At 38.0% G+C, this 12,349-nt stretch overlaps 1 protein-coding gene across 2 annotated transcripts in view; it reads right to left on the bottom strand.

Annotated features, from left to right (window-relative positions):
- Positions 1-291: 291 nt before the first annotated feature.
- Positions 292-12,349, bottom strand: part of GRIA3 (glutamate ionotropic receptor AMPA type subunit 3) — a 361,210-nt gene continuing 349,152 nt past the window's right edge. Inside the window, exons 14-15 of one of the 2 annotated variants that reach the window (XM_008156125.3) lie at positions 3,128-3,242; positions 292-537 (exon numbers count right to left, since the gene is read on the bottom strand). In XM_008156125.3, coding sequence (XP_008154347.1) covers positions 292-537; positions 3,128-3,242 — 361 coding nt within the window. The remainder of the gene's footprint in view (positions 538-3,127; positions 3,243-12,349) is intronic. The other variant, XM_008156126.3, reaches the window with a different exon arrangement.

A 12,349-nucleotide genomic window follows, 5' to 3' on the forward strand; every position in this document is an offset into this window, starting at 1 on the left:
AAATATACCTGGGGTTAAATAAAATATATCATTAAATTAAACATTTCTATTGAACTGTGCTGCTCTAGAGAATTTTTTGCCTTTTGGGTCACAGACCACAGTTTAATTACAACTATGCTATTAGAAAAGCACTACAGACAAGAAAGCACAACCATTGTTTTCAAAGAATCAAGTGGTTGCAAAGAATAGACAATGCTTGAAACAAGAAAAAAACTAAGAAACAAAAAATAAAAAAGAGATTAACATACAACAATGTAAGGCTGATTAATTTACTAGACCTTAACCGTACCCCTAGATCTTAACACTCTCTGTTCCATACACGTTGTAGCCTTCTCTGTATGTAGCATAATTTTGAGTGTTGGTGGCAGGAGCAGGCTTAAAGTTTTGGGTGTTCTTTGTAAGTTTCATGCGTTTGGACTCTGCCCGTGATTTGTAACAGAATTCTATCAAAGCCACCATCATGGCCAGCCCCAGACCTCCGACAAGTATATAGAAAACACCTGCCACATTGCTCAGGCTCAGAGCGCTGGTCTTGTCCTAAGAGAAATGAACAATGTTATTAGTTCGTGGGAAAAGCAAAGGCAATGGGACATTATAATACATTACAACAGTATAGGATAGTTTTAAGTTGTAAAATAGCTAAACATTGATGGACATGTTATGACTCAACTCTGGCAACTGACTGATGTTTCACAATGGCCAGCAATATGATAGATTGTGTTTCTGTTAACAGTTGTGATCCTCACCTATATATTCTTTTATGTTGACTCCTTAAATCCTCTAGTACTTCAAAATAGTGTCAACAACTAAATAAAATAGCACTTGGTCATGGGAGCAAAACTGTAAACATAACCACAATTCATTCCTCTTCCAGTCTCAATAAACACCATTTGCCAGAGTTGAGCTGTGACATAATCTCTATAAATGTAACACTCTTCTCATTTGGGAACTTGAAGCACTCTTTCCCCTCTCTGCCCCGCAACACCCCTTTCTCCCTTGTTCTCTCTGTGACAAACTTGTCAACAACCGGTCTTTAAGATACCAGGTGAGACTATTAGATGTTCCTGATATTCTTATTTGGAGATTTACTTCACAAAGGTTTGTTTAAAAAGGATTAACACCCCCTTTTCCCCTAGTGGTTGAGAAATTGCTTCCTTTGGGGACTGGTTGCTAAGTGTTCATTCTTAGGGCAGCAAGTCTTTGTGCTGCTGGAACAAGGGTGCAGCACAAAGAATTGGCTCTAATCCATCTTCCTGAGAGTTTAAGGAAACTGTCAGGAGGACTCATTGGGTCCTGAATTGGCTCTATACAAATCAGAAAGCTTTTCCAGGAGGCTGAGGATTTCTTAAAAATCCAGCTCATTTTAGCTTTTATTCCAGGGAAGTAGCAAATAATTTTTTAAAAAAGGCTACACTTATCTGCTTTCTATTCAAAATAGGGGAAAATTTAAGGAAGCCGGTCAGTGACTTTCAGGTCAAACTGCAAATCTGACTAAGCTATCTGCCTGAATGAAAAAGCAAAAACTGAATTGCTGAACCATGGAAAGAAAAACGTTGGTGCCTTGAGCCCTACCTTGAGGTAGGACACACCAAGGGCCAGGAGCCTTTCTTTGAAACAAACAAACAAAAAAAATACAGCATTTTGTAGTCTTTTTAGAGTGAATGTAACCATTTTGCTGCTGAATGCAATTGAATGGAATATCCAAATTGTTAAGTCAGTGAATTGAGAATCTTATTCAAATGATAACATAGTGAGCAGATGATGGTCATTGCTGACATTCAATGCTCTGTGGCTCAGCTAGTCCTGCCACCATTTAAAGAATTAAATGTAAATATAATATGGCCTTGTCCTGATTCTATTTTCATAGGAGCCAGTCCTGTACTTGTTTACTAAAACGGCCAATTGGAATTGGATCACATGTTCAGGAAGGGGGTAAGTGTATGCTTCATGTCTAAACAACCTTGAAAATAGTCATTCTTCTAGGATGACTGACAGCTAGACAAGTAATAACAATTTGTCACTTATGGAACAATGGATCATTTCTTTAAGGAAGCTGGTGAGGCTATCTTCAAATATGTTCCACAGTCCATTAGGAAATGGACCAATTTCTGATAACCCTTCCTCTGCCATGAGACTTTTATATATATGTGGTATTTGATGGGGGAAAAGTGTCCTTTGACATACCCCATGAAAGCTGCAGTAACAAGAACAGTTTCAAGTTTCATGTATTTAAGTTTCACAGAATTCCCTGTTGTAGGATGTAAAAAACCAGTAGCAAAATGGTTCACTGCACAGGGAAAATGAGTGGCATTTCATGAAATGAATTAACTGATACCACAATATTAGTTCAAAAAAAAAAAAAAAAGGAAAGGCAAAAATCGACAAAAAAAAAAAAAAAAACTTTCTTAGGGGAACAAAGGGGGGCAGGAAGGAGGCAGGGAAGAGTGTTTCATGCTTATCAATGTGATGTTATCCTGACAATGTAAACCCTTAAGGATCATGTGACTGAATTTAAAAAAGTATTATGTACAGAGATTTAAATGACACCTTTGGAAGAGAGAAGTGTGACAGACTTAATGAGATTCGAGATCCAAATAGATGCTGAACTCAGTACGACAGCAGCTAGGAGGAAGCTAATCATTCTGCTTACAGAGACCAGTCTTAGTTATTTATTTCTTTGACTGTTTTTAGATGGGATTGACATAATATATTAAGAACCAAGGGTATTTACAACTACAAAGTCTCTGACACTGTAACAGGTTAAGACAAAGTACTGTCACAACTGGATTTTTTTTTGGTTGTTGTTATATTTTCTCTTTGAACTTTGAAAATGTAAAATACAGTAAAACCCCCTTATAACACAGTTTCTTCTTTTATAGCTTTGGAAATGCAGTGGGCCAGATTGAATCCCCTAATCATAACAATAACTCTCTAGAGTTAATGATTGATGTCACATGGCAGGCCTTTGAGGCTGGTGTTTGCCTTATTCTTTTAACGCTGGTGTTATAAAGGGGTCCCACTGTGTCAGGGAGTGTGTGTTGGGAAGAAAAGCCTTTTTAGGGTAGAAAATAAACAGTGGTTCAAAATGTGATTGCTAATCAGTACAAAAAGACCTTCAGCGACTGACCTTACTCCCGGAGTCCTTGGCTCCACATTCCCCCTTATCGTACCACCATTTGTTTTTCAGCTTGTCTAAGATGCCTTGTTCACTGAGTTTCAATACTGCAAGGTTTACAGGCGTTCTTCACGTGGGAAATAACATAAATAACATTATATTATGTTATTTTATGTTATTCAAGCTTCAAACTACTTTAAAACTATAGAAAGCGATAAAGCAGGGGGCCCTGGCCACAGAGTAATTTTAGACACTGCAGGCAACCTGAGCATTACCTTATAAAAAGTTAACACTACAGCAACGCTATATTTACCAGGGCCTGCCCATATCGCTTTGAGTAATCGGCACACACTGTTAAATAATGAGGATAGAAAAAAAGGCACTCCTCAGATAGGCTGTGTGTGGTGAGGAGGGTCTCCCCTCAAGTGACAATTGTCGGCGGCAGCTTGCAGTAGTTTTGTGATGGAGATGTATTAGGTTTGATCTAACTGGGTGTCTTATTGTACTTCCAGACAGAAAGCAAGTTCTATGGAGGAATGGGGAAGGGGACTGAGCCAGAATGGGCAGCATTTCCATATGTGAAATGAGACAAAAGGGTGAATCCGAACAGAAAAGAGAATAGATTCTTTGTGAATAACAGGCCTTCTGATTGATTGTCCTTTATTACACAAATAAGTTGCTCAGTCGAAAATGATCTTAGAAAGAACTGTATTCCATACATGTATTCACTCTACAAACTAAATTCTTATATACATCCTGATCTTAGTATTAAAAGTATACGATAATGTGGACCCCTGTGTTTTGGATAAGAGGAATACTTATCCAAAAGTGGGAGAACTGGCTTATGGGTTGTTTTTGAGTTACTGACTAGCTGTCTCTCTGCAATGCTCAACTCAGGCTACCAGAGAGTGAACCAGATTGTTTTAAACTAGATTATTAATACAGCATGACCTAAAATGCAAACTGACTGCCACTGTGGGTAGCACTGTAGAGGAACAGCTTAGGTAAGCTGTTCTGGGAAGATAAGACATCCTTGACTGAGAGGCTAATATATCACCAGGAGGCTAGGCCACTGCTACCTAGTCCTCCACACCTTAAAGCATAAGGACTATATTTGGAGCCATTGGGCAAAATATAGGAAACCCTACTGGTCCCATGATAAAGATTTTCTCTCTTAGAAATTTCTTCAGCTATAAAATGTGAATAATGACCTTTATCCTGGTGTCTTTCTAGAGCTAATGAATTTTAAATACAGTATCTCTAATAACTTTGGATAATACATTATATATAGAGCACGGCATAATTTTATTACAAGGCAATAAACTACTGGGTGTTCAGACACATGTGAACAATATTGCCAATACCAGTGCATTTTAGTTTGAATGCCACGGATTTACGAGGAGGAAAGCAGACATATTTATACACACTTATGTAACTATGAACATGTCATAAATTTTCTTAGCTTATTTTGGATAAGTTGGACTTCCTATAGTCACAAAGATCTGGTCTCTATCAGGCCAAGTCCTCAAAGCCTATTTCCTTTCTTCCCCACTTTGCTGTTGAGAGCAGAGGGAGCATCTCAACCTGAGATATTCTGAGAAATGTATCATCATTTGAAATAATATGTAATTTCAGAGTACTTGAGATTTGAAAAACTAAAAACTTTTAGTGTCAGGGAGGTGTCACTTTCTCAGTTAGTGCAGGGCTTGGAAGCCAGAATATCTGCATTAGTATTTCACCAGGAAATTGAAGTCCTTTTATACAAGTTCCTTCAATCAATGCTTACAGTCTTAGGCTTTTCAAATGCCAACCAGAGATGCTTAGAATGCAAAGAAACAAAATATACTCAAAACTTTGAGCCTCTTTAAGATATTATTGGCAGTGAAAATTAAGCCTTAGACTTTTAAAGGACAGACAGACCATCTCTGGCTCTGACATAAGTATTGGAACTGCCTTCTCCCCCAATCCCCACTGTGTGGCTCTCTTTTCTCCTTTTCCCTATTACTTTTTGTTTTATCACTACCACCTCTCCCCAGTGCTCTATGCCTTAAGCTAGGTGCTGGCACCTAGGTTTAGGATTCTGGCAGTTAGCTCAGATCGCAGGGGAGATGCATATGGGTGACTGATTCCATCAGGACCAAAAAGTACAAAGCATTTCCTTCTTCCTTTCTGTATTACCTCTTTTCTTATTACAAAGGGCCCAAATTACTCAGACTGCTTCTCTAAGCCCTTACCAGTCCTTGTCCTCCCTCCAGGTACTATGTTCTTCAAATTACTTCATTCAATTTCTTCAGTACAGCTACTTTCACTAGGTCTCAGGAACAGAGAAGTCTGATCTCTATTTAGACTCACTCACGCTAAGGTCCAAATAGAGATCTCTCCCTAGAGATTCTGAGTTTTAAAGAAGTTTGTCAGCCTTAAATGAAATAGGCTGATAAAAGTGAGACATGTTAATTTAAAGTAGTGGTTCTCCAAGTGTGGTACAAGAACCCCTGGAGGATCCTTGAAAACTTTTCATCAAAGGGTCAGTGAGGTCAAAACTATTTTTATAATACTAAGGCACCCTTGCCCTTCTCACTCTTATTCTCTAATGATGTACAAGTGGAGTTTCCTGGAGGCTACATGACATGTGCTATCACAACGGATTGAATAAAGCAGCAGAAATGAGAATCCTATTCTCTTATATTTAGCCAGACATTAACAGGAGTTGCAAGAATATAGGACAATACCACTCCTTGATAATTTATTTTTGTTTTGGAAAAATATAGTTATTTTTCATAAAAGTACATTATGTTACCATAGATTTATTATTTTTAAACTGAATCAATGAATATATTCATTTAAAATTATTCAATTTTAATTTTAAATATGTTAAATATTAATAGATATAACACACATAAACAATATTTTGGGGAGTTCCCTATAATTTTTAAGTGTGTAATGGGATCCTGGGACAAAATATTTTGAGAAGCACTGGTTTTGGAGGAAGGAAGGCTTTTCCTGTGCCAGGCCTATTCTGGGCTGCCACCATGTACTCTTGCCAAAACCTAGGCTTAGTATGTAGGCAATTTAGCATCCTACTTCTGATAAATGGCCTATCTCTGCCTTAGGCCAACCAGTGGTTTCCACAGAATGGCTGGTAATTCCTCCCCATTCCCATGGCCTCCAGAGTTACAGTGGAGGTTACCTTAGAGCGGTGGTTCTCAACCTTTCTAATGCCGCGACCCTTTAATACAGTTCCTCATGTTGTGGTGACCCCCAAACCATAAAATTATTTTTGTTGCTACTTCATAACTGTAATTTTGCTACTGTTAATGAATCGTAATGTAAATATCTGTGTTTTCGATGGTCTTAGGCAACCCCGCTAGTGGTTCTCAACCTGTGGGTCGCGACCCACAGGTTGAGAACCACTGCTGTAGAGCCTAAGACCATTGGAAAACACAGATATTTACATTACGATTCATTAACAGTAGCAAAATTACAGTTATGAAGTAGCAACAAAAATAATTTTATGGTTTGGGGTCACCACAACATGAGGAACTGTATTAGAGGGTCTTGGCATTAGAAAGGTTGAGAACCACTGCCTTAGAGTAATGGTTCTCCATTGGGGTCATTTTGTCCTCCAGGGGATATTTGGCAATGTCTAGAGTAATTTTTCATTGTTACAACTGGGTGGTGGGATACTATGGGCATTTAAAGGGTAGATGCCAGAAATGATGCTAAACACTCTACTATGTACTGGACAGCCCCTCCCAACAGAGCTCCAAATGTCAATTGTGCTAAAGTTGAACCCTGCCTTACAGCATCCAGACCTCATTGGATGCTCCAGGACTTTAGAGAAATCTGACAAATGATATACTCTAGAAGTTTAGTTTTTGATTGGAAAAAAAATCACAGGGCTTATGAAATCTGGCAGGGAGCCAATGTGCATTTGGGAACGTCTAAATAAAAATGAAGGAGAAAAACAAACATTTCAAGCAGCAGCACAGCCAAGAAGCATAAAGCTGTAATCAGAAATCACAGATAATACCACTTAACAAGGTTAGGATAGCTGCCAAGAAAAGAAAGTACTGTAAAGGCCAAATCTTCTAGAACAGTATGTCTCTGTGGGGTGGAATACATTCCCAAGGTGGCAGAGTAAAACTGCCATAATTTTCTCTCTTACTGTACCTTACTGGATGTACTGCCTAGCCCAATTCAAATCAACCAAATCTATTGACACCCTTCCCCCAGCACACACACATGCACATGATTTGGTATTTTAAAGGACATGGAATTAGGTGGGCATTTGGTCATTTTAAATGTCACTTTTTTCATGAAGCCATTTTAACTGTCCGCTCCAATATTTTCTCTTCCCTCCTTCATCTCCTACCTTGCTTGTTATTTATACCTATGTCTTGTAACTCCCACTACACTTTTTACTTCTCAAGAGCAGGGACCATGGCTTATGTATTTTTATCCCCTCTTAGAATAACAGTTCTCTCCATAAATATTTATTGAATAGATAACTTTTAGAATTTGTTTTTCAGCCTAGTACTTCACATAATTATTATAATAACTATTATTATTGGTCAAGCTTAATGATCACTCTAAGAAGGTAGATTTATGGTCTCTACAAGTAAAGGGATTGAAGTATACTAGTAGATGGGTTAAGCAATCTGCTCAAGCATGCACAGCAATTACGGGGCAGGCCAGAAGGCAAATTAATGTACTGCCAGCTCTGTACATGCATTCTACAATGGAACACACATAATGGTAGCAGTCCTCCTTATTTTTGTTCTTTGGGCTTGGATGTTCACAATGAATTTTTTCTTTAGGGACCACAGTACTCCAAATAACTATCAACCTAGCAAGGGCATATCTTGCAGCTGGGGCCTGGCACTGTGGTGTAGCAATATGTCTCCAGGGTAATATTTCAGAGCAATTACTGTAGGCCCTTAACTGGTACCTAAGAGAATTACAAGTCAGAAATATTTATTATACTCACCTCAATAGAGAACAGAAAGAATTACACAAAGTAGGTCAGATTCCTATCATGGAAATTAGTTAGGCATTCTTTCCTCTGAAGGGCTTGCTATAAACTTTTTGCTAAGGAGAGCCCTCCTAAGACAAGGGCATGGGTGGCAGGCTTAGGGAGAGAACAGGAGAGGTTTGTGATGCAATTTTAGGGGGTCTGGGAATGCCTCCCTATCCAGAAATATTTTCACCTGAAATTCTCCCATTAGAATTGCACACCTTTAAGTCAGAGCAACATTTCTTGTTAAAACACACAGCTTCCTGATAAATGGGAAACGAAACAAAGTAATCTTCACAAACTCCAAATCTTTGTTCCATATTGTTTAAAAAATATTTTGGGAAGAGTGTAAAGTTCTTCTAAGAATAAAATGATTTACTGCACTTAAGTCATAAAAAGTATGTGATTGTTGATTAGATGGAGAGGGTAAGAGTAAATGTAAATAAGAGAGTCATTTACAAGTATGGGAAGGTAGTGCTGACCTGTGGTAGGATGATGATTCCTTAGTGTGGGGAACATGGAATAATGTCAATTTAAAAAAATAGAGGTAGTAATATAATTCATAATGCCTTGAAAATGAGTTCTATTTTTAAAGAAAACATAATTGGCTCGTAAAAATTTCTGCTTATCTCTCCTATCCACACCTGGCAATAACTCAGCTACAAAAGACTGTATTCACTAAACCAAGGCATCAACCCCAGGTGGCAGTTGTTTAGGTTCCCAGGTCACTCCTGGGATGTACCAACCAGCCATTTTAAAGTTCAATGTTATCTTAGTGATGGCCAACATTACAAATGATGATAAAGCCATTTTTTTCCCTGTGAAAGTAGAAACTGTTTATTCTTTAAAAGTAACTAAATTTTTTGATATATGTATTTCAAAAGCACTGTCCAATTTTTTTCGATTTTAATTTTAGGGTAGACTTAAAATAGGTAGTTGGAACCATGTTGGATTCTTTCTTATGAACAATGAAATGTGGTGAGAATGGTGTGATGGTGCTGAGTTCCCCGATAGTGGTAAAGAAGAAAAAATAACATTGTGAATTAACAACCAAATTGATTTCTCTAAATGGCGATCCTAGAAGGGCTGAGATAAGAATTTGTACTATAAATATGGCTCTAGGCCTGAAAAATATAGGAACCCAGGGTGTAATATGATTCATTCACCCAAGAGACTATGGGATATATTCTGCTCTGAATGGCTTCACTTCTGAGTAGGGACACCTAAAGAGCAAATGTCTGTTTAATTAATAATGCCAGAAGATCTTCAATAAAGTCCTTAGGAAGGATACATATATGTGTAAATATGTAGATTGTGGGGAAAGACAAGGAGGTCAGAGAGAAGTAAAAGAAATATATGCACAAGGATGGTGTATTTGCATAGTTAATTAGAAACCTGCTCTAACAACACAATATCTGGATAATGAATATAGAAACTTATCACAACCTAAGCTGGAAGCCCTCCCCTCACCATATGCCTCATCCAAACCTCATTCCCAATTACTAACATTTGCTTCTTGGTACGTACTTAGTAGTGATTTTTTTTGAACAATTTATGAGAATATCTTTGGCCCAGTGGAGGGAGGACAGCCACCTCTCTCTCTCTCTCTCTCTCTCTCTCTCTCTCTCTCTCTCTCTCTCTCTCTCTCTCTCTAACTGAAGACATTTCAGGTTTTAATGGTGACAAGTCACCTTTCCTAATAGCTCACTTGCTTTTCTAGCCTTTTCTGGAGAACTCCTAGAATCACTCAGGAAATCACAGGTATGTATAGTAAGACCTCACTTAAAATGTTATCGATAGGTTCTGTGGCTTCGAGTGAAATGATATATGACAAAATCAATATTACCAAAGGCTAATTGATATAAACAAGAGTTAAGTTTGTATGACATCTCATTGTTATAGTGAAAACAATGTTGAATGAAATGACATTATTTGAGGTCCAGCTGTATAGATAGGCAGCTGCACACATCTCTGCCCAGGTAGGTCTTGATTTATTAAGTTGAAGACTATTGAAGGCCAAGCAAGAGAAGAATCTTTGCTGGATGAGAAAATTTACTCTAAGGTCTTTTATATTCTTTTCTCTAGGTTACCTTGGGATATGTGTAGTAAAAAATTTACCTCTCCATATAGTAGCTGTTGGAGGCTGTGGCATTTCAAAATAGGCCCTAGACTATACTAGTGTCTAGAGCTCTTTTAAAATATCTCTACACATTTCTTTGCACAGGGGTTTTTGGGTGCAAGATTCTGAGAGAATGGGGATTTAAGTTATTTCAATCCTTCTACCCTTGGAGAAAGCCCAAGCTTTCTTTACAACTAGAGCGCATGCTCGTATGACTGTTGGCATTACGGGACTCTGGCCACCTAGATGACCCTCATTTCACAGGCGCAGCTACAATGATTTGCAGAGCTATGCAGTGCTTAGCTGCTAGAAGCTCCCTCTGAGAGAGTATTTATATCTATGTAGTTCACAAATGTAGCTCAAACCTATTTAACTCCTTGCTAATGAGATCATAATTTAATATAAGTGCAAAGAGCAAATTCAATAATGCATGCATGTAACATTAGGAGTTGAAAGCTGTGAATCATTTTACGAAGGGCTTAAGAATGCTGGTGATTGAAACCTATTGATGAGCATCTATGCTAGAGTAGCAGTCCCAAAGCCACTTGTAGATATGTGGGCAAAACCAGTGCATTTCCAAATGATAACCTCTCAAATTCAAAGTGATAGACCCTTTGATTCTACAAGTTGTGAATTTCACTGATGGATTTCTGCCAAACTGGGCCTTTGTCCAACCTTTCCCTCTAGAACAGGAATCCAAAACAATTATTGGTTGTGGACATAACCCAATTTGTCTGAGAGGACTTCTTATTCAATTTGTTCCTGACAGAGAGAAGGAACTCAGGGAAAATGCTAAGCTCTTGGAGAAGGCAGTTTTGTTTAAAATGTGACTGCAGGTACTTTCCCAAGTTCATAATTGATATGATTCTCTTGATAATTTGGTTTTAAATTCCATTAAAATTAAAACTAAAATTTGGTTGGGTTTTATTATAAGTGTGTTTTATTTAGATATCCCAATGACCCTGAGAAAGAGAGGCATAGACACCTAATTCATTCCCCTGACTCTAGCCAAATTTTTATTAAGAGTTTAATATGATGAGTGCCAACATTCTCTTTTTCCTCAATAGCCTTCCCTTGACCATGACCCATAGAAGAATAATCAGTTCAGCTTACACCCAAATAGATAGAAACAAATGGAGTCTAATATCAGATCTGAAAGTTGGTTGCCAACTTTGTCTAGCGAGCATTCAAGCATTCATTTATCTGCATTTTCAGTAGTGAAGCTAGACAGAACACCCAGCAGAGTCAGTCTCTCTCTCTCTCTCTCTCTCTCTCTCTCCTCTCTCTCTCTCTTCTCATTCAATCTCTTTCTATTTTTAAAAAGTGTAAAGCATGCTATAGCCTTATGTCCATATTTTGAGAAACATCTGCTTCAAGGCCAGATGAAATTAAGCTTTAAGATGAATCTAGACTTGGACCACACTTTTGCCACTTCTGACCAATAGGGATTTTCCTCATGTGCCAAGGGCCAAATGCTATACCGCTCTCTAGAAAGTCAAAAGAGAATGGATTTCAATTGTTCTCAGTAAAAACATCTGCCCCACCCTGTTCCACCAACCTCAGTTCCCACCCTCATTGAATGCATTTATTTGTTTCAAATCTTTCATGTTTCTTTTCCATGGGCTGCCCTACCTTTCAGAGAGTGTGGTTCTATAACATCCTCTCCAAATGAAAGGAAACCGATTTATTTGGTCTTAGAGGGGCAGAAAAGGCATAGACATACACCATTTCACTATGCCACTGCAACCGTGTCTTTCCTTTTGGAAATTATATAACAGCATTCTTACCTTCAGGCTTTTTACTCCTGCTGCTCTTTCTGTAGCTCTGGTGTTGGACACTTGGTCATTATTTTTCAATAAGAAACACATTCAAATTATCAGGATAACACCAAAGGCAAATAATCATGTCTTAATCATAGAAATCATGGTAAGGCCACACAGTCAATTTAAAAATTAAAACATCACTAGAATGGGTTAATTGAACAAAAATGTTTTCTTTTTGGATTACAATATTTTTCCGGTGGTAGAATTTATTCTTTAACACCATCTTGCAAACTCAATGGCTTTGGCAGTCACTGGACTGGTTCAGTTCTTAAGGCAAA

Source organism: Eptesicus fuscus, chromosome 1 (assembly GCF_027574615.1).
Source record: "Eptesicus fuscus isolate TK198812 chromosome 1, DD_ASM_mEF_20220401, whole genome shotgun sequence".
NCBI lineage: Eukaryota > Metazoa > Chordata > Mammalia > Chiroptera > Vespertilionidae > Eptesicus > Eptesicus fuscus.